The 27,918-nt window shown below is 35.2% G+C and overlaps 1 protein-coding gene across 1 annotated transcript; it reads right to left on the bottom strand.

Moving 5' to 3' along the window:
- Nucleotides 1–180: 180 nt before the first annotated feature.
- LOC108676406 (DBH-like monooxygenase protein 1) lies at nt 181–27,897 on the bottom strand. The gene is made up of 17 exons (XM_018164481.2): nt 27,859–27,897; nt 24,523–24,689; nt 22,545–22,652; nt 19,976–20,125; nt 18,450–18,629; nt 14,763–14,849; nt 13,775–13,967; nt 13,289–13,393; nt 12,842–13,008; nt 10,480–10,597; nt 9,475–9,599; nt 5,327–5,478; nt 4,723–4,746; nt 4,050–4,183; nt 2,654–2,799; nt 1,095–1,203; nt 181–356 (listed from the first exon to the last, which is right to left on the bottom strand). The coding sequence occupies exons 1-17, from the start codon at nt 27,881–27,883 to the stop codon at nt 226–228; spliced, it is 2,121 nt and encodes a 706-aa protein (XP_018019970.1). The 5' UTR covers nt 27,884–27,897; the 3' UTR covers nt 181–225.
- Between the last annotated feature and the right edge of the window lie 21 nt (nt 27,898–27,918).

The following is a 27,918-nucleotide window of genomic DNA, read 5'->3' as shown; positions in this document are numbered from 1 at the left end:
ATTTGACTAGTTGTATAGAGCGAAAAATTGCTGGAAAACTTTAACTTTTCTTCACGATAAAATATATAAGAATAATTCCACCACACGACATGTTAAAATTACCATAAACTTCTTCATGTTCTCAGCTAAAGAAGAATTATTTAAAACTCCGAACTACACAAGTAATTTTTAACTAATAGGATAAAATTTATTTCATCTGACTTAATAAAATAACAATAATTACTTCTATACTATTTTGAGAGCCCTTTCAACAAGGCAAGTGAGAGAAGCTAGACTAATTTGTAGGAAAGTGATTGTGAAAATATAAGTAGGTAAGAAATTTGCAGCGCCTCCATTCTTCTGCATCGCCAGATTACCTTAAAATGAAAAAATGAACCGAAAATTAGAAACATTGCATATTGAAAATTATAGTTTATTACAAATTATTGTATAATATTGCAAATCATACACTGTTAGAAAAAATTACCGTTAACGGTATTATACCGGCGTTTCATTGGCCGGTCGGCACGTGAAAAAAACACCGTTTCGCCGTTTCTACTCTAATTTAACACTAGAAATCCGTAAAACATCTGATAAAAACGGTAAAACAGTTTATTTTCACGGGGCGACCGGCCACTAGAACGCCAGTGGGACCGTTTTTTCACCGTTTTTTCCAACAGTGTAGAATATTAGTCATTGCACAAACAGGAACCAATATGAAGAAAAGTAACCAGCAGAAATAGGTATTGTTGTATAAAAAGTGATCTTTAATTGTATAATTGAATCGATAATATAAAAATTGAGCATTTGGATTAGGTGCGTGCGGTGTACTTAGCACACCAGCATCTAAGTACGCTCTCTACGGAAAAATAATAATTTGAAGGAGATTAATTGTCAGGTGAATTGCTACACTAATTTTTGCACTGCGCTGTTATGATGTTTGCAGTATTATGAAAAATAATGTTATATGTAGTAGTCGTGCACTTTGCTCAATTGAACATACACAAACAAGAGAAATGCGGCTAGATAATATCAATCAAATCCTAACAGTTTAACTTTTATGGTAACTGTTTGACTTTACTATCAAGAACAAATAAACCTATATGTATTCTCACCATGACCGGCCACTCGAATGTTGCGTGTAAAGTCTATTTCATTGCTGATACACGCGTCTTCTCTTGGAACGAATACCTTGTACCTCGGGAAGGTATCTTCCGTGGGTACCTGTTTGGACCATATGTTACGGTAATTAATGTGTGTTATGACAAAAAATGTATCCACGAATATATACCATCATGAAGCAATACTCGAAAAAATATTATGTATTATGTGGAATTACTGATAACTCAGCAGTTTCAAAGGCGATCAGCGCTATTATAACCAATAAAGCAATGAATTTTATTTGATAGAAGCCAATAATTTGCTCGTTTTCTTGTGCCTGAGCGCTTTTTGCAACTCATTTTGACTCATGTCTGGGATTGCAGAGCTCCTTTCACCAGCTTTAACTAACATAGACATATTTTTAAATGCCATTTTTGGCTCCAGCACAAAATTTTTGAACACTTTACTAAATGAAAAAGTTTTAGGTTGCTATTAAAATGATGGTGTCTTTCTTCACTCACTCGACACTCTGCTTTACAGCCGCAACAAACAGCCAACAGATGCCACATTTAAAAAAAAATTGTCTATAAAATGTCGCTGTGTTTTTAATCCAATCATCTTCATTCAAGTGATGAAATTTTAACTCTTTTAACTACAGGCGATTCTTATGAAATGAACTAAAACGTGAAGAGAAAAAAATTAAAATTTGCAAAACCCGTTAGATTAAATTCCAAACATTGCCAGTGAGGTAAAAATAAATCAAACGACTGGTAATGAACAAAAATAACAAAAGTAGAACGATTAGAAATAGAACAAAACTGAAACCAAGAGATTCCAGCAAAAGCGACAAATATGAAATGATGCGGAGTGCATATTTTTATAGAAAAAATTCTATAGAAATAAATGAAGGTAAATGAGGGACATTTCCTCAAAATTTCCTTCAGGAACCACAAAATATGCGCAGGAGCATATAGTGTAAAAAATTATTTGCCGCTCAGGGTTTAAAAATAATCTTACAATATAAAATAATTCATTAAAAATTTTCTGCCAAAAAACTGAGTGTGAGCTGCATTTACCATGAAGGAATTTTGTATAATTTCTACAAGGCAATTACCTCTGTTCAGCTGTCAATAAAGATTCTTCATGAATATTGTACATAAATGTTTTTTTAACTGAAGTTGTATATCATTTAGTAATTTTTTATTCAAAGATGTAATGTTCCGAATTCATAAAAAGTTTGGAAAATGAAATTTGGCACTTGTGCATTATTATCTTTTTCAATAACATTTTCCTTTGGTTTGTAAACTATAACATTCGTGTGAAACAATTTCTGTTGGTTTTCAAACTATTATTTTCTTTAAAAAAATATTTGAATCTGTCTTTAAACTGTTCATCTCTTCCAAAACAGTCTCCTTTGGTTTGTAAACTATAGCTTCCATCCTAATCATTTCCGCTGGCCTAATTCCTAATCATTAAACAATTAATATATTCCATTTTTTTTAAGGAATTAAGTTTTACTCCGCACAAACAAATTTTGATCAATCAAATTGATCAGAATATAATAACATGTCACCTGGCTGACAGGTTGTCTCCCAGAGTTGAGGCAGTCAGAGAGGAAGTCTCCTTCAGCGTAGACCTTCTGCAGCGCCTGCACCCGGAGCGCGTCTTGCCAGAAGGATTCGTCGTAAAGCAACTCCAGCACGGACTGGTTTTGGAGCCCTGTTGGGGTTTTTAGACACACATAATTCATTCAGCATTGTTAACCAGATTGTATAGTGCATATATTGAGCTATTTTTCATGAATTGGTTGATTGACACTTATTGTTATCTGCGACTTATGAAGAAAAATTGGTTTGAAAAAATATGTAAATTATCTCTCAGAGTGACTCATTGAAATAATGAAACTTCAAGCTTGTTGGCTTGCTTTTATGGCAAATTAACCAAAAATATTAAAAAAATGAGTGAATTACCATGAACTCTCAAATATTTACTTGAACGTTTTCAGACGCCAGATCGATCATCTGCTAAACTACAATGCGTCGTGCAAGGATGCGAGATTTAGTGCTTGGGTACTAAAAAATAAGTACCTAAAAACATAGGTACTTAAGTACATTAGTACCTATGTTGATTCTGAAATGCAAATTGAGGAGTAATTATATATTTAGAAATAAAATCTTTCTTTGTATGTTCCCCTATAGTTTTTAAAACTATTGATGATAGCTGTCTCTGAGGCGTTCAATTATAGGTATTGTAAATTTTCTTATCATTATTTTTTAAGTAAAACTCTAAATAGACTTTCAACAAATTCTATACGACATCATCACTCACTAAACAATAATTTTAAATCTCTGTGGTTTCTCTATTAACTAATTTAGTCTGGGCAATCGTTCCCAACTAACTGAAATTAAACACCGATTTTATCTAAATCAACTGGCTTTATTTAGCTAATTTATTATTTATCTAAATCAATTGATAGTCATATCACTATCAACAGTGAAGTAATAACTCCATTACTCAGTCAATATTGTACTATATTAGAACTCAACTACTCACTGTATGGTAATTTTCAAAGTATGGTAATTTAATTAATAACAGCCATACTCGCTGTATGGTAATTTAAGTGGTATAATAATTTAACTAATAACAGCCATACTCACTCTACGGTAATTTAATTAGTATAATAATTTAATTAATAACAGCCATACTCACTGTATAGTAATTTAATTAGTATAATAATTTAACTAATAACAGCCATACTCACTCTACGGTAATTTAATTAGTATAATAATTTAATTAATAACAGCCATACTCGCTGTATGGTAATTTGATTAATTTAATAATTTAATTAATAACAGCAATACTCACTGTATGGTAATTTAAGTAGTATAATAATTTAATGACTAACAGCAATGCTCACTGTATGGTAATTTAAGTGGTATAATAATTTAATAACTAACAGCAATACTCACTGTATGGTAATTTAATCTTCATCCTGTGCAGATACCACGACATGCTGAGATCCATGCTAGGGCTGCCGGCGCTGGCGCTCTCCTTCATGATCTTCGCGAGGCTCGCTTCCTGCGCGCGGTCTATCATGTCTACCCTGTAGGCAGTAAATAAATGTAGAATTTATTGCACTGAACATTTTTGCTTCACTATCAGTGACGTAAATACTGAGAAATACTGAGAAGAGGTTGAAACAACCGGTGCATTCAATATTTTTCCGGATCGTCTGTATGATTTCGATTAATTGTTCGAAAAATTATTATATAATTGCTTCCAGAATTCACTAATGTCATTTTTACTACATTTCCAATGAAACTCAATAATTCGTTATTTCTATGTATTTAACTTATACATAAATTGATTTCTTACGGTAGAAAGCCGCATTTTTCCCAGTGGTCTTGAAGCCTGTTCCTTTTTTCCTTAAATGCCATTTCGTTTAATACCTCAACTGGGATTTATATATTACCTCAAGGCGTACAAACGAATTTTAAAAATACGCTACATCACTTTGAATCAACTATTTAGCGCTCGTTTAGTCTCAGCATAGATATGTGTCCACTATCTCTGTATAAAAATGACTTCAACCTAAAAAATTATTTCGTCATTTACCATTAAAATTTGCTTCTGAGTACTCACGAAAAAGGTTCACCGAAAGGATCTCTGAAAATATCGGAAAGATTAGATTATTTTGCATCAAAGAAGAAATTTTATGAGTAACTCATACTGAAGGATACAAATAAAATTATCTTGTCGTAACTGAAGGGAATAGGGGTCCGTTTTAATCAATTTAAAATAATCTAACTTATTGTGCTTGAAGGAATTGATACCCAATTGAAATTAAACTTTATTAAAAATATTTTATTAAAACTTTGTTATTCATATAATTATATATTTAGAAATGTTTCTTATATTATACTGTTCAAAATATACTCAAGATCCTAAAAAAATCGTTAAACATTCAAATATATTTGAACAGAAATCTCTTCTTTTCTAATACTCTTGCATCAAAATAAATTATTCACTTTTTATTCACAGAAATCTTTCAACTTCTGATACTATTAAAAAAATAGTAATGATAAATTATTCATATGATAAATTATTATTATACAGTTAATGAAAAATTATTCACTTTTTCATTCACAGAAATCTTTCAACTTCTGATATTATTAAATAAAAAAATAGTAATGATAAATTATTCATATGATAAATTATTATTATTTGGTAATGATAAATTATTCACTTTTTGAATTCCTCAGCATCGTAGATCTCCTGGACACCAAGTGCCCCCAACACGTCGTCGAGTTTAGGCTTGGAGTAGCAGTCGGAGAGCGGCAGGCGAGGGTAGTACGTCAGGTACGCAAGACACATCTCATCGCCTGCGCCAAACCCACCCTGAAAATTGCGAACAAATCTCAAGAAACTTTTTTTGTAGACCTAAGCACACAAGATATATATGTAATATCTTATCTTATAATTACATTACATGTAATTCATTTACTATTTGAAAAATTACATCCCGTCGCCTGCGCCAAACCAACCCTGAAAATTGTGAACAAATCTCAAGAAAATTGTTTTTAGCGCATTTTCTCATTTATGGAAGAAATGCCCTATTGTACTCGTCATGTCCGTCCGTCTGTCTGTCCGTCCGTCCGTCCGTCCGTCCGTCCGTCCGTCCGTGACTTCACGTTTTCGTCGACGAGAAAATGCGCTCTCTGTCACTCACTGCAGTGAGTACTGAGTTATATTTTTTGTATACATGAGCATACAAGATGTACATGTAATATCTTATCTTATATTTACATGTATACATGCAATTCTTTTATTATTTGAAAAATTATAACTCTTCGCCTGCAAATCTCAAGAAACTTTTCTTTGTATACATGAGCATACAAGATATACATGTAATATCTTATCTTATATTTACATGTATATATATACATGTAATTGCTTTATTACTTGAAAAATTATAACTCTTTGCCTGCAACAAACCCACCCTGTAAATTGCGAAAAAATGTCGAGAAACTTGTTTTTTTTTGTATACATGAGCATGTAATTCCTTTATTATTTGAAAAATTATAACTCGTCACCTGCAGAAAACCCACACTACAAATTGCGGTTAAATCTGAATAGGTTTGTCTAAAAAGTCATGGGCATGTGATTATTTAATAATTTGAACAATTATAATGTGTTTGGGGGGAAAGAGATCGACAAAATTTTGTTAAAATCAGTACTTAAAACCTGTGAAATAAATGATTAAAAAATTCGGAATGAACAAAAATTTCAGGTTACGAACATTTTATATTGTATTTTCATGGGTTTTGTGGAAAAAATAGGATGAATAAAAATGATAAATGAAACTTTAATGATAAACTAAATACGAAAACAAAATATATAAAAGTATAAACCGTGTGTTTCCTTAGCTCATGTTTTATGAACCGAGATCGAGTCTTAGCTCCAGATTCAAAATTTGGAGCCTATCTGAAACAAAGAAATAAACAAGAATTTAGAACTAGCAATAATCGGAAATCATGCAAACAAGATAAATGAAGAAAAAATAAATAAAGGCCAACAAGACAAATATAATGCCAACAAGATAAATAAAAAATATGATGATAAAATAATGATGAACAACTCTGAATACCACCACTGAAAGAAACCATAAAATTATCACAAAATAAACAGACCAAATTATAAAGTAACGCGTTCTTCAATGGTTGATCACACAGCAATAAATAAATGTAGTGCGTATCTAGGCTAGGTCACGTCTGAGGTGACTTAAAGCTAAAATCTGAAATGCCTAAAGGTTATTACAGAACTAATGCACTACGTCCCCTAACAGTATGATTATTAAAGAACGACTAAAGAATTAGAGTTCTTATCGATAATTGCTGGACTAAAAAAAGTTGCTTGTTGTATATATTATGATTTGTTGATTTTACAATTATGCAATATCAGTTATTTTTATACAATATTGATTTTACCTAGACTTCCCGATAAAATTAAATGAGAACTAATAAGTAATGAATAATACGAGTTCATCGAATTTGCGTGATAATGAAATTTTTTATTCAAGGAAAAACAAATACATTTGGTAATTTTTTCGTGTATTGCCGGATTAGACACGGTGCTGATTTAATGATATACTACAAAGTTTTTATCCCTCTAACATTTCGAAAACATAATAGTAATTGATTCCGCTTTGACCAACGCCAAAAGTATAAATTAAGAAAGTCAACCAATCAACAGAAGAACAGCAACGGGCAAGCAAAGATTTAATATGAATATATGTTCTTCCCTGGCAAAGGTAGTTCAATATCTTATGGAACTTGGCCTTTCATCAAACTTGAAATAAAATATAACATGGATGATATGTTCAATCACAAATTTATTATTAACTTTATTGAGTCTAATTTAAAATTTATCGTAAAATAAATTATTATCAACAACAATGGCGTCAAGGTAATTTTAGGGTATCCTGGACTACAAAGGATTATAGTATATTCCACTTTTTAGTTACTTTACGATTATTTCTTCAGAAATAAATTATGTCCAACAATAAAGAAAAATTTTATTCGGATTACTGTGAAATAATACCTAGCTCGCAAAAATACTGATCCTACAATGAAAAAAAAATTAATAACATGGTTACTGAGAGAGACTTAAGTCTTGGTATCGTGTTCACCCACCTAAATTGTCTACAAAAAATTCTTTATACAAATTGGTACGGAGTAAAATAATTGAAGGACTGAAGCTCGGTTTTATTAAGGCTGTTCGGGAACAAGCTTCGCTTATCGATCAGTCCTAAGGGATGAATATAACATGCGGCCTTACGTATGTGGGTCAAATGCAAGTCAATAGCTGGCATTGAGTGGCTTTATACCTCATATTTACGCTATATAATCTTTGAGCACGAGAGGCGATGCGGTCATACGCATTGAGAAGCGTAAAAAATTGGTATAGAATATAGATATAGTGACAATAACAACAGGAAGTTTTTATATAGTGATACAATATTCTAAACGATGTATAAATATAATCTAATCAGAACTTGAACTTTTAGAAATATCACCACAACGTAGAGTTCAATGACTTCACGATCATTTATCCATTCAGAGTGTTAGACCCTCCTGAATAGACGAAAACTTCACGTGATACTGAGAGATAAGACATATCAAATCATAGTAAAAAATTCACACTAATGAGACGGTGCGGAGTCAACGGACTTGGAGACTCCAGAGAAATTGATCATGAAGCATAAATAAAAAGATAATAATTAAATTAATGAAATGCATTGGAATATAAAATTACTTTTTAAACCCTTGAAAAATAGTATTTGTTCCTAATTTTTTTTGTTTACCAAAGAAATTTAAGGTTAAAACAACTGAAACACACGTTGAAGGTCAATGACCAAGATACTTGAGACTGCAGAGGAGGGAAAGTTCGTTGACCTCATAAGCCGCTTGGCCAGTCTGAGACCCCAAATTTATTAAAATTAATTCTTTTTACTGTATAGTTTTTTCTTAAGTTCAATTACTTCAAGTTTGTTTGACCAATGAGTAATTTCATTTGCCTTATTTGGAATTATTGATGTATGAAATTGTATTTACCCAAGTGAATGGACCTTACCTAACTTTTACAACAATGGAAATTGTTTTAAAAATTCAGCATCATGACCAATTTTCACGAACAATTTATTTTCTAAAACATTTAATGTGTAGTAATTAATGAAAAAATGTTCATTTTATTTGTCGAAAAGTAAATGAAATATTAGGATTAGTTTCCCTAGATTTTCTGATATTCTATCCTGGTCACGGCACCATTTTATGTCGTTGCGTACACGCTGCAACGGTTAACACGTGGCAACCACTTCATAAGAGCCGTTTATGATCGTAAACTTTTCGTCTCATGAAAGGATAGAAGCAAGACATGTAATTCTGGAATATAATATCAGACCTTGCACCAAGGATAGTATACATTGAATCTCCTCCCGTCGTATATATAATGACCTAACTAAATTTATTTATAGCCAGAACCAATTGCTTAGTTCATAGCTATGACTGTTAATTAAGAAAAAAATAATTTCAGACAAATGAGATAAATTAAGGATGAGCTCAAAAACTTCAGAAAAAGAAAGAAAAATACGGATTCAAATAAAGAAGTAATTGTTATATGGTATGGCGGTCATAACAATATTAACGAGTCCGGAATCATTATACTCGTAAATCAAATGTCGGACTCTTTATTTAATACATCAGAATTAATGACTGAATTCGAATGTGTAATATAAATACTATTTCATGGAGGTACTCGTGCGATTAAATAACAATTTTAACCCGTAAAAAATTTATTTCAACTTTCAAAAGTTTTTATTTTTTATTGATTGCTCACAAAAGTTGGTTGGCTGCGGCCTGAGCTGTCGTAGGTGCAGGAGACGATGAGATGGTCTCCAGGCAACAACGTTTGTTCCTGTGACATCACGCGCTCTTGTTGGAAGTTGAAGTCGTATAGCTGATCTGTTGAATTAGAAGTTCAATTTGCCACACTATAATGGACGACGTTAGTAAAAGAGGGAATTAGACAGGCAGATCCTGGAAAAATTAGATTAGTACTCACTGCAGTGAGTAACAGAGAGCGCATTTTTTCGTCCATCCGAGACGTGAGGGCACGGACGGACGGACATGACGAGCACAATAGATCCAATAGAGCCTTTTTGTCTATATATGAGAAAATGCGCTAAAAAGGAGCAAAAATATGTTTCTATAATTCAAGTGACTAACATAGAAAGGAAAAATGATCCGAAATGATCCTTTCAGCTTCATTATGACTTTAAATATGTTATTAGCGCATTTTCTCATTTATGGAAAATTGCACTATTGTGCTCGCCATGTCCGACTGTCTGTCTGTCTGTCCGTCCGTCCGTCCGTGACCTCAAGTTTTCGTCGACAAGAAAATTTGCTCTCTGTCACTCACTGCAGTGAGTACTGAGTTACATTTTTTCCCCTTTTCTCAAAATGAAATGGTTATTGGATTGGATTGAACATATGAAATTTATATAGTTACCGAGCACATCAATCAATGAGTGCATTATAATTCAATCCATTATCAATCATTGCATTGTCAATCAGTTTATTATCAATCAGTCCATTATCAATTATTGCATTTTCAATCAGTTCATTATCAATCAGTCCATTATCAATCACTCCATTATCAATCATTGCATTGTCCCTCAATACATTATCAATCAGTGCACTATCAGTCAGTTCATTATCAATCAGTACATCAATAAATGAGCACATTAACAATGAGCACAATATTATTCACTATATTATCAATGAGCACATTATAATTAAGCACATTATCTGCATTAATAAAATTCCAATATTTGAAGTTTACCTTGCAAATAAGTAGGCAGCTGTCGCCCGTCCCTGATGTGGTGTAGAGCCATCCTAGACGCGATGGTGTGGGCATGAAACGCTCCTGCCAAGATCCGTACGCCATCCTTGGGCACGGACTAGGAAACAAAACAAACAGATTTGATTTTATCACCGAGCCCTAATGGTATAATCATGTAGAGATAACTATGAACATAATTTAAGTATTTTTATTACAATTCCTATTACGTAAAATATTTTGCATTGGTCATGAACACGGACGCTATACACGTACATATAATCTCTCCCTTAGCCTTAAAATGTTAAATTTTAGTTCGGTTTATCGTAGAAATATAATAAAAATTAAATGGGCCAATGTTCAAAGCTCTACCAGAATTCAGCACGCAGTTTTAGTTTCAATCAATTATGAAATATATTGGCTTGTCGTCCATTGTAGCGACAAAACAGTTTTCCTTTCGTACACCATATAAAGATTGCATGCCGTCGTGCACGGAAACGAACAATGTCTGAAAATTAGTTTCATGGCACACTAAACTGTTGACAAAGTCTCGTGCGACCAGAGCTTGATTTATATCAGCAAATACAAGTAAGTGCGCAACTGAACGCCGACATCAATCACAGAACTACGTCAAACAGCGCCCACTGTCATCAGTGGTGGACACGCTTCATTGACTTGTGACCTAACATAAAATTATTCAACAAAATAACGTTAAAATAATTTTATAATCGTTCGCAAAAATATCCTTGTTTTATATTTAATGATACTGAAATAATTAGTCTGAAACTCCAGAAAACTTTTGCCAAGCTCATTTCATTTGACACTTTTAACGGATGAATTTTTTATGTCTGCATTTCATTCCATTGGCCCGATGAAACAATAAAATTGGTTCTTTTAATGTTTGGTTATTTTTTTATTTCTTTTTATGTAATAGAAAAATATTTCGAATCACGACACTTTTTCGTACAGATTTTTTTTATATAATTTTAATCCACAATAAAAAATTCTCATAAAAAATAAAATAAAAAATCAGCCTAAAATTTCAAATTAACTTTAGAAATTGGTTCAATAGTATGCTGAATACTACCCAAAATATTCAAAGTCACCAGTGATAAAAAGGGTCAATATATGAGTAAATCCCTTCATTTAAATAATGCCCAGATCATTGCATGCATTCCACTAATTTTCCAATCTCGTAAATGAATAAATAAAATTGGATAAGAAAAAGAAAAAGAGCTTTTCTTGCAGTAGTCATTCAGAAATCACCGTAAACACAGAGCTGACGCCCGGTCATGGCCTCCAGGTTCGTAAATCTCTTGTACTCAGTAATAGAAATCACCATTACGGACAAAGAGCATCGATCGAGCACGCATTAATATTGGATTGGACGCAATTAATGAGTTCCGTTCTACGCACCAGGGAAATTTGTGGTTAGCTCCATGTCAGTAAGTCTCGAAACAAGCTCCAATACAAGACAACGTTCCGAATACAAATTTTAGCGAAAAATCTCAATTTTTGGGCACAGGTTAATCTAAAATAATAATTATTTGAAGCGAAGCAAGCAGACTTGACTTTTTCCGGCCAAAGTTATGAAATTCGAGACTCCAAATAACTCTCATATATTCTCGAGCCTCACAAAAGTCGCATTCAAACTCCGAATTTACAAAACAGATTTACTATTGCAGGAGGGCAGTAAACCGGTAACATGTACGCAGAAAATGTATTTCTTTACGTGGCAGTGATACTTCCTTTTAATGATAATAGCGATTTCAGCGTTAAATAGGCCGTAGGCCTGTCGCCGATTCTTAACATCACCGAACATTCACAGCTTGTTGCGGTCTCGAACTTCCAACTCATTGCTACAATTCTGTTGTGCTTAACCGCCCGGCCTCCTTGCCGATTCTGACCAGAAACTGGCGCACAGAGCTGGGATCGAACCCGCGCCTCTCTGCTCCAATCCTGGTACTCTGAACTGCAACCACTGGGCCACCCTGCCATGCCATACTAGGTTAGAATGACCACACAACTGGTAAATATACATAACTATTTGGGCAAAACCTCAATCATTTCCCTGACTGAAAATATCGTAACACCCACATGGCAATCAGGCCACCACGGCGCTCACGTCGTCAAATTGGTGTGCAATATTGTGGCGTTACCTGGGCAGTGCACTGAGCTCACCTGGGCAGTGCACTGAGCTCACCTGGGCAGTGCACCGAGCTCACCTGGGCAGTGCACTGAGCTCACCTGGGCAGTGCACTGAGCTCACCTGGGTACCTGGGTAGTGCACTGAGCTCACCTGGACAGTGCACTGAGCTCACCTGGGCAGTGCACTGAGCTCACCTGGGCAGTGCACTGAGCTCACCTGGGCAGTGCACTGAGCTGAGCAATGGCCCAGGGACAGCCAGCTAGGGCGTCTGGGTGGGATCACTTGTGTCGGGTCCACGCCGTGACCGATGACGAGTGTCCCAGTGTCGTATTTACGCAGTTTAGGCGTGTAGAAAATACGCAGGCCGGAACTGTCGCGAACGTCTGCGTATATTGACAAAGGTTTTATGTGGCAATTTTTTCCTTTCCCCTTTTTCTTCTTGTTTACTTTTAAGTGATTCTCTTTCTTATTTACATTATAATGTCTCAATTTATTCAGCACACATTTAAGGCTCAGGAACCTTTTTTAATTTCTCTCATTAGTATACATTCCAGCACGAGCATGAATATACTTTGTACACATATAACATTGTTATAAAGATATGTGCAGTTGTAGAAAACTGAAGTAAATAAAAATAAATAAACAGGTTAGTGAGTTTCTTACTCGGGACTTTCTGTGGGTTGTTATAGTGGATCTCAAGCATGTAGTAGGTGCTGCCTTTGTAGGTCTCTCCCAGTGGAGTTCCTACGTGCGATGGCAGCATCATGCCTGTAGCGGAACAAAATACCATGGTAATAAATATTGATTATTTGTACGTGAAATATTTCCTTTTTGTTTGATGAATTTCATCCCAGAACAATGATTTAAACTAATATATATTTATATATGAAATATTTTCTTTTCATTTGATAAATTTCTTTACAGAACAAGGATTTAAAATAATAAATATAAATATTCCTTCGAAATTTTTAACATTAAAGAGTATACAGAGTAATTGCAAAAATAAACTAAGCCACTGAACATAAATGAGATAAAAATGTTAAGTAGCTTTGATTTAATTACACTTTGAAGTCACGAAGACAAAAGTTGGAGAACGTAAATCTACAATAATCACATTTACGATATCCAAAGCTATAAAAACAAGCCTGCCTTGTGAGCCAACAGCCCAGGACACAAGAGGCGTGTTACACGCTCGCCACGACAGCGGCATGTTAGGCGTGTAGCACTGAGCGCCCAGCTCCTGCACCCAGGCGTCCAGCAGTGCACTGGGGCTCAGGTGACACTCGTACAGCAGCGCGTGGTGCACTAGCCCAGCTGATGCTTCCGACACCAGCGGCGCGTACTGACAAATTTATATTAATAATATATAATATAGCAGTTTCAGCGTTTATTTGGCCTATCCTTAACATTGCAGAAGATTTATAGCTTGTTGCAGGCTTGAACTCGCAACTCACTGCTTCAAATTTTCTTTGCTTAACCGCCCGGCCTCCTTGCCGATTCTGCCCAGAAACTGGCGCACAGAGCTGGGATCGAACCCGCGCCTCTTTGCTCCAATCCTGGTACTCTGAACTTCAACCACTGGGCCACCGCCCAGTGGTTATGTTAATATGAAGAATTCTTCTTATGAAGAATTCGTTTAGCGATTTATGCATAATAGGTGGACGAAATGTATAGCATTTCAAAACTGATATATTTCCTCGTGACGAATTTTATTTGATATCAGAGGCAAGTGTTAACACCGAAGATTACATTGAATACAGGAAAGTACTGAATGAAAAAGCTTGATCAATAAATTCACTGTTTTTCGAATAACAGCTAACGCAGTAAAATAAATCGAAAAGATTGAAGCTTAGGAAATTGTTGTCGAATAGTGGAGAATTGTAATAGAAAATGGGCTAATTTCCTGAAAGAACTTAGTATTATATCAGTAATTATTTGCGATATGCTGACATGTCTATTAACGCTCTTCCTTCTATCCGATATAGGCAACTCGCAAAGAATAACTCATAAATTTTAAGCAGGTTTTGCATCATTTAAAAAATATAATTTCAATAAAAATGATCATTTCAAGAAAAATTTTATGTTTACAGTAAAAAAGTTTCAGTGTAAAAATACATCTTTGGTATAATTTTTTTACCCCGATGTAGTGATGCTTCTGTTGCAGCTCGGGCAGCTTGTACAGTTTGCACCAGTACAGAGTTGAGAAATTCGACGGTATGAGGACCTGGACAATTAGTAAACAAACATTAATCTAATCTAGTGCATTTAAGAATAGCTGAAGAATTTAGTTATGAGGTTTAAGTGAACTATGGTTTCTTCGATAAATTGTGAATATGTTATAGTAGCTGCTTGGACTAACATGTCCAGTGAAAACTCTTTTGTAACGTAAAAATAAAAAATATAACTCAGTACTCACTGCAGTGAGTGACAGAGAGCGCATTTTCTCGTCGACGAAAACGAGAAGTCACGGACGGACTGACAGACAGACGGACGGACGGACATGGCGAGTACAATAGCGCCTTTTTTCCATAAATGAGAAAATGCGCTAAAAATATATTTTTGAAATTCAATTTAATTTTGAAGTAAATGACCCACTGCAGAATAAATTTGATCTCTGCATCACATGCATAAATGGTCTCGCTTATTCACCCTCATAGTGCACTTTCCTTCCCTGGAGAACTGCATCGCGTGAGTCTAACTCATCGATGGAAAGTAATAGGTTAAAATCGAGGGCATGTATCGCAAGCCATCAAAGCTCGAGTCACGTTGAGCGCGTTTCCACATACCGGTTATTTTAGCACAACTAAATTAGATACCCTAACTCACTGCTATAAATTTGAATATTAGATGAGGGCAATTGGTCTCTGAATACATATTGTAAAATGAGACACATATGCTCTAGCATTTTCATAGTTTAAATTCAACCGAGAAATTAATTTAGAATGTAGGTGGCGATATACGAGACTGAAATTGTTTAGGGTAATTGATGAATGCAAAAATATTATAAATTTGCGTAGACTCGTGTTGAACATGAATTTAAACGTGAATGATTACAATACATATACCTGGATGCTACATTGTAGTAATTGGTCGCTGTTTTTTTTATTAATGGGCATAAAGAATTATCGGAAAAGTTGAAAATCTAATTTAAAAAATAACTATGAAATGTTGCTTTTGTTAACTTCATTATTCACTGAATATATATGTGGCACTATAGTAAACCAGCGTTGGAAAAATATGGATATGCGCATTATCACAAGTTGAACAATATTCTCATGTTGAGATATAAAATTGTGAGGTCGTAATGCTACTCCCATTATTGTTTCCATATAAACAATTTCACTAGGCCATTGCAATTACAATGATATTGCATAGAGCGAAAAAAATAATAAAAGTAATATTACAAGAACCGTGCAATACCAATCGCAATGATATTACCCGAGCAGTATAATGAAATTTAGAGATATCGTTGCAGTACGATAAAACGTTGTCTGACCTGACGATACTTCACAACCATTGAATACTTAATTGTAACGCCAGTGCAATAAAAGTAGTATCTTACGGTCAGTGCAATAGAAAGAACAATAATATTTTGCACTACCAGCAGTTGGAATTGTCAAAGACATCGCGCTTGGAATTGGATAGAAATTAATTATACGCTGCCTCCTTCCTGAACATGAGTATTGCTTCTAGTCTTGGTTCAGCCACCTGACCTCACTCATGTATTCATTCATTCATTGGCGCCTCATTAACACGTGGGGCCAACGACCGATTGTATTCTTGTGAGAAAATCTGCACAAGTTGTATTTGAGCTGAAGAGAACAAAAATGTTCACATCGCGTTTCCGTTTGGCGAATTTTTAAAACACTTTAAGATTAAACATACAAAATGATTCTTTTAACATTAAGAAATAATTATGAGTGACGTTTGAGTTATTTATTATCATGAAAAAAAACAAGCTTCAAAATTCAAGTGAATGATTTAGCATTTCAGACTTACTTAAGTTCTACATAAGAGCTTCACAACCTAATTTACCGGTAATCTATACGTATGTATAGTAAATATGGTGATATCAGCTGGTTTCGAATAATTGACCCTTATAAGGAACGAAGGCATAACGCGCATATTTCGCAAAAAATCAAGTGCCTAAATTTCACCAAATAACCGAAAAGAAAGCCTAAAAGTATTAAATAACCTATTATCTAATTAAAAATGCAACTACCAACAACTTTATCATAATATTAAGGTGGATTTTCTCACTAAATATCACTCATCCCTCTCGAGTATGGAATATAGTCTAAACTCGCAGTGTCGCATTCATTTCTGTGAACTTAAATAATCGAAGTAACGTCGAATAATTGACGAGAATGTCGCATCGAAGCCACATAACATCTTTCATTTCGCCGGAGGTACTCTCGTATACGACACCGAGTGTCATTTATGCCATTACACCTAATGCCTGACTCGCAATGAAGTGTGATACGTCTCTTACACGCTTAATTTTATTTAAGAAATCCAACATATTCTGTTATGCTTCGAAATGAATCATGAAATTGATTTCACCTCCAACTGCGTGAATTGAGTGAAGCGTGAGTCAACCTGAACTGTAATAATGAAGCAAGGTAAAGGCGAGAAAGCATATGATTGTACTTGTATAAATTCCTTAAATTTTTATATTCTTACGGGGAAATTAATCAATAATAGCAGATTAATTTGTGGATCTCCAAGTCCCACAATAACGAGTCTGTTGGTCCCGAAACCCATCATTTTAAACTAATAAATAATTATGGAACTAAGATACAGTACTTAGAGAGACCCGTTCCATACCATATTTATGGCAGAAATCTCCCGCAAGTTACGTTCTTGACTTGCAAGAAAATGTGCACTTTTCATTTTGCGAGTACTATTTATTCATGAAAATGTAGAAAAAGCTCATTTCCATTTTTAAATCTAACTAACTCCTTTTCATTCTCCAGTGTAACCGAATTCCTACATTACTCATAAATAATATAATTAATGCATGTAATATACCGAAACAATTTGAGCCCTAGTTATCAGAGGTTATCCTTCAATAGTGTGGATGTTTCGGATTAATAAAAAGCTTCAAACCACCTCAGGTTTTCTTCATTGATCGGGACGTAGAATATCTGCTGTCGTCGCAGAGTAAGGCTTTCAGCGAGTCTTTTCTGATCATAATTACGCTAGGGTCTATTTAATGGGAGAAAATAAGACCCCGGCTTGTTTATTAGGTGCGTGTGGAAGGCCGACAATTACCAGTAATAGCTATAGGGAATAATTCACGGGAATTGCACAGATGCTGTTTTCTTTAGCCGTCTAGCCTGTGGATGGGAAATCGTCATGAACCTTACTTAAAATTAAGGTAGGGCTCTCTGTCGAAACGGCATGTCAGAAAAAAATAAAAATAGATATGAGGTGAAATTTATGATTTTTTCAGATAGGATTGCTACATTATTACGAATTTCATAGCATGTTGATCGGTGATCGGCTAATTTTAAAATTTGCCATACGCTGTGTTTATGTCTTTTTGGGGTAAGTTCATTCTTTGAATAAAACAAATACTAATTAAAATATCTACGATGTTACATCAGCGTTTTTTATTTTACCTCGTGACCATCTGATGAACTTTCACCAGGAAGCCAATGGTTTACACATCCCAGACTCACACCATGGGCCCACACATCCCAGGCTCACACCAGGGACCCACACATCCCAGGCTCACACCATAGGCCCGCACATCCCAGACCCACACCAGGGGCCCGCACATCCCGTACTTACACCAGGTTCCCGCACATCCCAGACTCACACCAGGGGCCCGAACATCCCAGTGCAGGGCATCCTGATCCTGTGGTCCGAGGTAGGTCAGATGGACGTGGTCCTTCAGAATCAAGCTCTTGACGCCTCGGCCGTCGTGGTACGGCAGCGATAGGAACCCTGGCGCAGGGATCTGGTCGTCGTACGCGTAGATCACGCGAACTGTGTCCGACTGATGCCGAGAACGATCAGTTAAAAAATTAAGTTATAATGAAATAATGAAAAATAAAGTTATTTGGGAATTAAAATTAAATTTATTTGGGAATGAATATTGCACGTGGTCACTGAGAAGATTGAAAAATTATTGAGATCGAATATCAAACATTGATACAATAAAAACAATTAGCTAATCGAAATTTGACGTGATCGTTCGAAACGGTCAGTTAAAAAAATTAGGTTATTTGAGAATGAAGGTTGTGGTAATTGAGAAGATTGAAAGGTTATTGAGAACGATTACTAAACAGTGATAAAATAAAAGCAATCATAGTGGAAATTGGTCGTGATTGTTTGAAAAAGCCCAGTTAAAGAAATAAAGTTATTTATAAATGAAAGTTGTGGACATTGAGAAGATTGAAAGGTTATTGAGATCGAATATTAAACAGTGATACAATAGAAACGACTAGGTAATAGAAATTTTTCGTGATCGTTCGAAACGGTCAGTTAAAAAATTAAGTTATTTGGGAATGAAGATTGTGGTCATTAAGAAGATTTAAAGGTTATTGAGAACGAATATTAAACAGTGATGTACTGGAAGCAATCATCTAATGGAAATTTGTTGTGATCGTTTTTAATGTTGCCAAAACGAATATTCATCATTCGGGAATAGCTTTAATGACCAATTTCGCTGGTAGCAAAAAAGCCTTCATTTGAAAATGAAGAAATGTATGAATTACGTAGAAAATTAATCGTGTAATTTTCGGTTAGGAAAATGACAGTTGATTTCAGGATGAGTGATACCTATTTGGCGCTTAGCAACATTTTTCCAATTAATATTAAAAATCAGCTTACACTGATAGGAAAGTGTTATGGACGAGAGGACCTTGTACCATCTGACGGTTAATCTACCGTAAAAAACGTTCTGCCGTAAGTGTGAAGTCTCACCGTTAATTTACCGTAAAAAACATTTTGTCGTAAACATTACGTCACTCCGTTAATATATCGTAAAAAAAGAAAACGTTCTGCCGTAAACATTACGTCTCACCGTTAATTTACCGTAAAAAAATAAAACGTCCTGCCGTAGACATTACATCTCACCGTTAATTTACCGTAAAAAAAGAAAACTTTCTGCCGTAAACATTACGTCCCACCGTTAATTTACCGTAAAAAAAGAAAACGTTCTACCGTAAACATTACGTCTCACCGTTAATTTACCGTAAAAAAAGAAAACGTTCTGCCGTAAACATTACGTCTCACCGTTAATATACCGTAAAAAAGAAAACGTTTTGCCGTAAACATTACGTCTCACCGTTAATTTACCGTAAAAAAAGAAAACGTTCTACCGTAAACATTACGTCTCACCGTTAAAGGGACGTCGTGGACGTCATCGCAGGTCACCCAGGGACGTCGGAAGCGCACTATTGTGTGGGACGCGTTGCGGCCGCCGCCTACAAGCACCACGTCCTGTGACACGTCCATCATTGGAGTCCTGTTGCCCGTACCGTAACGGTCCTGTAACGGGAATGACGGTAACGGTCATGTAGTGCTCATAAAACATGTAACGGTCCTGCTGGTCGGGTATAACGGTAACGGTCATGTGGTACTCATAAGCATGTAACGGTCCTGTTGACCGGGAATAACGGTAACGGTCATGTAGTGCTCATAAACAGCAATGGATTTGTTGTAACGGCCAAACAGGTAACGGTTCTGCTGAACAGTCATAAAATGTATTGCCCTTTTTTGGTGCTGATTAATAATTAATCATTCTCGTCATTATTTTTTAAGCGTGACGTGTGTGGTCATGACACATTTCTACAAATTAACCGAAAACAAAATGGGTCTTGCACAGTTACTAATGATCGTAAGTTGCATGATTAATCTCATCGCTCCTGCTAACAAATTTAATATGACAAATATTTAAAAATAATTTTGCGGTAACCGTATCCACGAAATAATCGATCAATACTAGGAAAAATTCCCCATACCCTCTCGCTAATTCTTTACTCTGCGAATTGTGTTCTGTGAAAATTCTAGGAATTCCCTAATGTCGACACGAGATAGAAAAAAAATTGGGGTAAAATCTTGGAACAACGTATCGAGACAATTTTTGAATAACGCTTTAATTAAATTCCAGTATGTTACACGTCAGCATCAACAAAATGCAGCTTTGTTTTAAGTAAAATTGTCTATTTCTATTCTCTCTGTTTCATAGCATCTTGCCATTCTGTCTAAATTTTTATTTAGATTCAAGTAAATTTCATATAAAGGCTTTCATTTTGGTACGTAGAACTGCATCATTTCTTCCATATAATTTTCGAGAAAACTTATTTTATTATTAATTAAAAAATGATTGTGTGTGTGACAATCTACAAATTATTTCACTAGTCGCATAAAGTTTTTTGCCTGCTCGTTTCAAATGCAAGCTTCGGACCTCGTGTTTGTGTTACTGAGGCTAGCAGCCTTTAAAAATGGAGTGATATGACCCCACTCCAATGGCATGCAAATTACATAGGGCTGAATTATTATTGACATCCATAATTATATTATTGACATCCACTTATTGACATCCATTAGAGAGGGCTGAATGACCCCACTCCTTTTACACGCCCTTAAGAGGGCTTAATGACCCCACTCCACTCATATGTTTCAAAGAAGGTGAATGACCGCACTCTATTAAACAGCATTAAAGATGGCAGAATGAACCCACTCCACTAACATGCATTAAAGAGGGCTGAATGACCTCACTCCACTGACACGCATTAAAGAGGGCTGAATGACTCCACTCCACTGACACGCATTAAAGAGGGCTGAATGACCTCACTCCACTCATACTCATTAAAAAATTTTGAATGCCCCAACTAAACTCCATAAAATAATTTGGGCTGCATGTCGATCCAATAAACATATTTTACTTGATTGATTTAAAAATAAAGTGGATGATTTCACTTTGTTTAAAGCACGCTTCGATCGATCGAATCTGATCTTTGTTTTTCGATTTGATATCATGATTTTCCACACTCATTCTGTCGTAGTGTCGTTTACTGATCATTTACTGTGCTGTGTCATATCGTTCACTTTATATATCAAGTATCACATGCGAATGACTCGTGATTTGACTGATACACCAGAATGTGTTATTCATATTCCTGCACTAATTTTCAACAATATTGTATCTATAAAATTTAAATGATGATGTATTCAGGATTAAGATGGAACGATTGCGTATGATCTTATGAAATTTACAAATTATTCTACAAAAATAAGCGAAAGAATTGATATTCAGGCAAAATATTTCAAGAAACTCGAACATTTTTGCATATAATTCCAGGAAAAGCACCTTAACTCATTGAAGAAATTCGGTCTGAAATCATAACCCGACAGGAGTACTAAAATAAAAATACTTTATTTAGTACCGAATTGCACGAAAAACGCATTCGATCATTATAATCTTTTAAGGTCTCTTGGCAGTTGAGTGCAATCGATAGCATTTGATGAGACCAACAATTATGGCCTTTCTTCGTGCGGAGCTTGAGGCCAGCGAGCGAGCTTTCTAACGACGCACTTCGATAGAGCCGTGATACCCAATATTGATCCCTGAGACAAAAAGTCGAGAAAGCTTAGTTGGAATACATTCTTGGCTCAGTGTTTTTTACTCGTCAGTTCATTGACGTATGTCGAACAAAAAACAAATAATATGTGACATTTTAGGTTCTTGTCAGACTTGACAAAGGTGAGATATTATTGTTGGGCTGAAGAAACGAGGATATCATGAAATAAAAATGAATAAAGAAAATACTGTAAAAATGGACCATGTTATCAGTAAGCAATGAAATATCAGATATCTGAATGAAGCATCATAAAATAAGGAAAATAAATTGATTGATAAATGATTGCTAAACATAAATTGCATAAGTTTTCAATTCTGACTCACCGAGACATGAGCGTCCCCCGCCTCGTCCACCCAGCCAAGGATGATGTCCGCACCCTTCATCAGACCCGACGGTGAGAACCCTATCCCTACGTAGCCGCGGGTGGCAACCTATGGGGGGGAGTAAATTAACTCACACGTGTGTCCGAAGACATTTTATTATTGATTTGTTTTATAGGGTATTTTTTATTGTGGCGCCTGTCAGAGGAGTTTTTATGGGGTAGCGGTTGCCAGAGGTCCCATTTTATGGAGTAGTGGTTGCAAGAGGTACCATATTTTGGGCCGCTGCTGCCAGAGATATCTTGAACAGGAGGAGGACACCATAGGTGCTTCTATGAGGATGCATCTACGAGGTGCATCGTCTTGAAGCAAGTTTTTATTTAGGTATATTTGGAGGAAAGTGTCATCATTGGAACGTGACTGACTGATGCATGTTGATAAATGCATGGCTGCCAGAAGCATTTTGATAGATGAGTGATTACCAGAGGCATGCTGATTGAGCCTTGGTTGAAAGAAACATGTTGATAGATGCGTGGCTGCTAGAGGCATGATGATAGATGCGTGACTCCCAGAAGCATGTTGATAGTTGCGTGGCTGCCAGAGACATGTTGATAGTTGCGTGGCTGCCAGAGACATGTTGATAGTTGCGTGGCTGCCAGAGACATGTTGATAGTTGCATGGCTGCCAGAGACATGTTGATAGTTGCATGGCTGCCTGAGGCATCACTAATGGACCGGGGCTAATAAGTACATCTGCAGTGCTAAGTTAGCTTATGGGCCATTGATGCGGAAGGTAACTTTATGGGTCATGACTACCGCTGCTTTCTTTATAGGTCATAACTGCCGGAGCAATCTTTATGGGCCATGAATGCGCTGAAGATTCCTTAATGGGCTATGACTAATGGACTATGACTATCTACATGGGCAATGAATGAGTGAGGTAATTTGGTGGGCCATGGCTGTGGGAAGGATCTTAATTGACAATGAATGCATATCATTGAGATGAGATATCATTATGGGTCATGGCTGTGTTAAGTATTTTATGGACTATTACTGCGTGAGGTATCTTGATGAGCCATGAATATGTGAAGTATCTTCATGGGTCATGACTGCTTGATGTATCTTTATTATGCATCTTTCATGACTGTGGAAGGTATCTTCATGGAGCGACTGCCAGAATTTATTTTAGACGTCAGTTGCTATCTCCAGTTAACTTTTAGTGACAGTAGTTGAGCACGGCATCTGTATCGGCACGGGTCGAGAAAGATAATGCTAACGGAGTTTTAAACAATATAACGTTTAACGATAAGTCAGCACTGAATATCTGGAACAAGATTATAACAGAATAGCTTTGGTTGTCTACCTATTAGAACAGGGAAATTTTAGACTTAAAATAATATAAAGCTTCATGTGCCAAAAGAATTTTAACCAAAGATCTCTGTTCATATTGATAAGTTAATGAAATACTTGAATAATGTAAGATATAGGAACCAATGAAAAAATGAGTGGTATTTTATAACACCCCCTGTAAGTAAACCAAAAATAAAGTAAATATTCGTATTCAAGGATAGTAATAGCTGAAGCACACTAATTAAGGGGATTGGCAAGAGGTCAGATGATGTTTTGTGTACATGGTGTCTTGAACACGGCACAAAAATGTCGTATCATCCAATCTCAATAAAATTGAATCACACATGAAATTTCCAAAAATTGTTGTATCCAAACTTGATTCCGTGCATTTTACTTTAATTGAGAGTTATTCGCCATCACACAATAATTAATTTTGAGGCTGATTTCAGAGAATTGCCACCCGGGTACAGATAATCAGGTGAAACTTATCAGAACATTTGTGATAGCTCGAAAAGTATTCCCTGAAATTGCAACTAACACTTTCAAGTCACCAAACTAAACACAAAGTTCCTTGTCACACTTGAAATTAAGTACTCTTCGAAGACAAGTATCCACCAACATTATTATCATACCTGCAATTCAATAAGGATGTCATCCTCACGAGGTGTCCATGTCATCACAAATTTCCCGAAGGGGTCGAGGTTCACCGAGTGCAGCAATGGTCCCGCCTCGTCTTGGGCCAGAGACAGCGATGCTCCACAGAACAAGGCGACCAGACACACCAACCTGACATGCCATGCTGGTCAACAGAAAGTGACTGTAATTACATTTATATCGTCGAATATACCCATAAAACCTTACTATTATCTTACACTCTACAATTACTCTACTATTATCTTACTCTTACTCTCTATACCTACTCTTGAAGAATTCAAGCATTCTAATTTAATTATGTTACGATGATTTTTTATATTAAAGTAAAATAACATTACAGAATATACCCATAAAATCATACTATTATCTTGATGAATTCAAGCATTCTAATATTATGATGTTTGCTGTGGTTACGATGACCTTTGCATATTAAAATCAAAATAAAATTACAGAATATGCCAATAAAATCATGTTAATATCTTGATAAATTAAGGATTCAAATTTTATTATGGTTACGATGACCTTTGAATATTAAAATCAAAATAATTTTACAGAATATACCCATAAAATCATACTATTATCTTGATAAATTCAAGCATTCTAATTTTATTATGGTTACGATGACCTTTGCATATTAAAGTTAAAATAACATTATACGGAAGATAGCAATAAAATCATACTTTTACCTTGATAAATTCAAGCATTCTAATTTTATAATGATTACGATGAACTTTGCATAGTAAAATCAAAATAACACTGCAGAATATACCCATAAAATCATTCTATTACCTTGATAAATTCAAACATTCTAATTTTATAATGTTCACGATGACCTTTGCATATTAAAATTAAAATAATATTATACAGAAGATACCAATAAAATCTTACTTTTACCTTGATGAATTCAAACATTCTAATTTTATAAAGGTCACGATGACTTTTGCATATTAAAATCAAAATAACATTACAGAAGATACCCATAAAATCATACTATTACCTTGATGAATTCAATCATTCTAATTTTAAATGGTTACGATGACCTTTTGAATATTAAAATCAAAATAAAATAACATTATATTCATTTCTAAGTGAAAAAGTTTTCTAATTTCTAAGTGAGAAAAATAATATTTCTAATTTAAAAATTAGAAAAACATTTTCTAATTTCTAAGTGAAAAAAATGACGTGGGCGTTTTAGTGGTATTTTCTTTTATTTACTCGCAAATATTTTTAACAGAGAACACAGAGACGCGTTTATTCCCTCGCGTCCATACATCAACATCGGAGGTCACGGGCGAGCGCTGCAGGACAAAGCCCAGCAAAGTGAAGACAAACAAGCGATTTTCCTGCGATCGATGAGACATGTTGCGTGTACTGGGCTACCTCATTGGGAACTGCAGTAGTTTTTTAGGCTGCCTGTAGTTTGACATTCGGAGGCCACCTATACTACTCCTTAGCCATTTTATTACAATTAATTAGTAGAGGAATTTTATATAACCCTTAAAAGGCCAATGAAAGGTTTCACAGTCAGTTTAAGCCGCACACCTTCCACCACACACAAAGTGCAGCGTGCGCGCATCCTTTGCCACTAATGAAGTATCTAATGCATTCAAAGTCCATAATTTATTTGTAATAATATGGTTAAGACTGTCAAGTTCATCAGCATTAGGAAGGATGTTCTGATGAGACTCGGCCAACTCTCGGCAGCCGATAAGTAAGGCGCCCCTAGCTGGCCTCGAAACATGTGCTGCAGCAGCACCATGGAGGATGCTTCTGTCAAGTTAGCTCGAGAGGAGGCGAATAATAGCAGTTGTGTACAGTTTTTTTGTGATAACCGTTATATGTTTGCACTTATTTTTGCTAACCAGGGGCCATACTTTCAAAAATCGCTAAGTGAACGTAAGTACTTACGCTCTATTTTCTTGTTCATGATTGGTGGATTTTGCTTGAAAGGCCGTCAATGATTGGCTAATGAACTTACGATCTCGTAACTTTTTTTGAAAGTATAGGCCCGTATTGTTAACTATTAATAAAAAACTTTAAATCTGTACCCCCGAAATTTATCAATCTGTTATTATTTTTTAATGGGCTATGAAAGCTACTGAATTCGAATGCCCGGTCATGTTTTGAAGTAGGTTCAAGCTCTGCTATGCTTCTGCATTCAATAAACTAGGACCTAAGATCATAGAGTTTATTAGAAAATCTAGACTAAGTCTAGACTAGAAATGCATGCTCTTCTGTGAACAATGCACAAATGAAATTATATAAACTCTTGATTGAATATTCAGTTGAGGTCAAATAATTACCTAAAAAAGTAAACGATACAAAATTTCACCGATAAAAGTGAAAGTCGAGCAAAAAAATTTCCGACTGGTATACTGCTTAGTACACCATGTATACAGTATCCACATTTTTATATTAAAGGTATAGTGTAAGTTTGTAGGAAAATTCTCTACGTTGCGGACTCGATCAAGTTCACAATTTACAATTTCCTAATATCATTTGTGAGGGTGATGAGGATAATTCGATTAAGTGGTATAATAGAGCGAGTACATATCAGATAAATTGTCCAAATTCAAATGAAAGGACTATTTAGTTTCAATTCATAACACTTTTATTCTAGGAGAACTAGAGCATTTAGATTTGAAAAGACGTCATTACCAGAAAGAGCCTATCAGTGTTGAACAAACAATTGCGCGGCCTATGGCGCAGTGTGTCAGGGGCTGTAATATCAGTTGCGACCATAAAGAAAATAAGCCTTTTATCTCCTGCATAAGATTTGCTTTGTGAGCTTTATGTAATACAGGCCATTGCGCCCATTAAATTTCGAGGGAGAATTTTGTTTAAATGTGGGTTGGTTGTTATGATTATCATCACGCAATGGTTGTCCATAAGAAGGTTCTAGAATAAAATTTTGTACGTCGTTTTTAAATGATAGATTATTGTTCAATATAAAAACTGATATTTTGTACGATAAATGTGTCTGAAATGAATAATAAATTACATATTAATTTATAAATCTAATCATTTTTCATAATTGGAACACTTGAATATGAATTTACTTTCACCATTCTATGCCATCATGGAAACTGAATTAAATTGAACCCATTGGTTCTGGTTAAATAAAAATATTAACGGGATAACTATTATTGCGCTCACATATTTGACTACAAACAGTTTTAATATGAAACATTTATTTCGCCCGTTAGTGAAAAATCTGGGTTTCATTATAGCTGTGAATTGAAAACATTCATGTAACATTAATTTTTGGCAATTTGTAGAAACCGTAGCCTCGACAGATTCTCAGCCCCACTCACCGGGATCCGTGGCGAAGAGCGACATCCTAACACCGTCACGTCCGCAGACAAACTGAGGGC

The sequence above is a fragment of the Hyalella azteca genome, unplaced genomic scaffold, assembly GCF_000764305.2.
Source record: "Hyalella azteca isolate HAZT.00-mixed unplaced genomic scaffold, Hazt_2.0.2 contig11902, whole genome shotgun sequence".
In the NCBI taxonomy this organism is placed as follows: domain Eukaryota; kingdom Metazoa; phylum Arthropoda; class Malacostraca; order Amphipoda; family Hyalellidae; genus Hyalella; species Hyalella azteca.
This window is presented reverse-complemented; position numbering and strand designations above follow the sequence as displayed.

Bases quoted from the DNA above. Each gene is read 5' to 3' on its own strand.
- LOC108676406 (XM_018164481.2), bottom strand. From the start codon at position 27,883: ATGTCGCTCTTCGCCACGGATCCCG. The intron at 13,394-13,774 runs GCAGGCTTGTTT...GTTCCGCTACAG, and splicing joins CTGGGCTGTTGGCTCACAAG to GCATGATGCTGCCATCGCAC. The intron at 1,204-2,653 runs GTGACATGTTAT...TGGTCCAAACAG, and splicing joins GGAGACAACCTGTCAGCCAG to GTACCCACGGAAGATACCTT.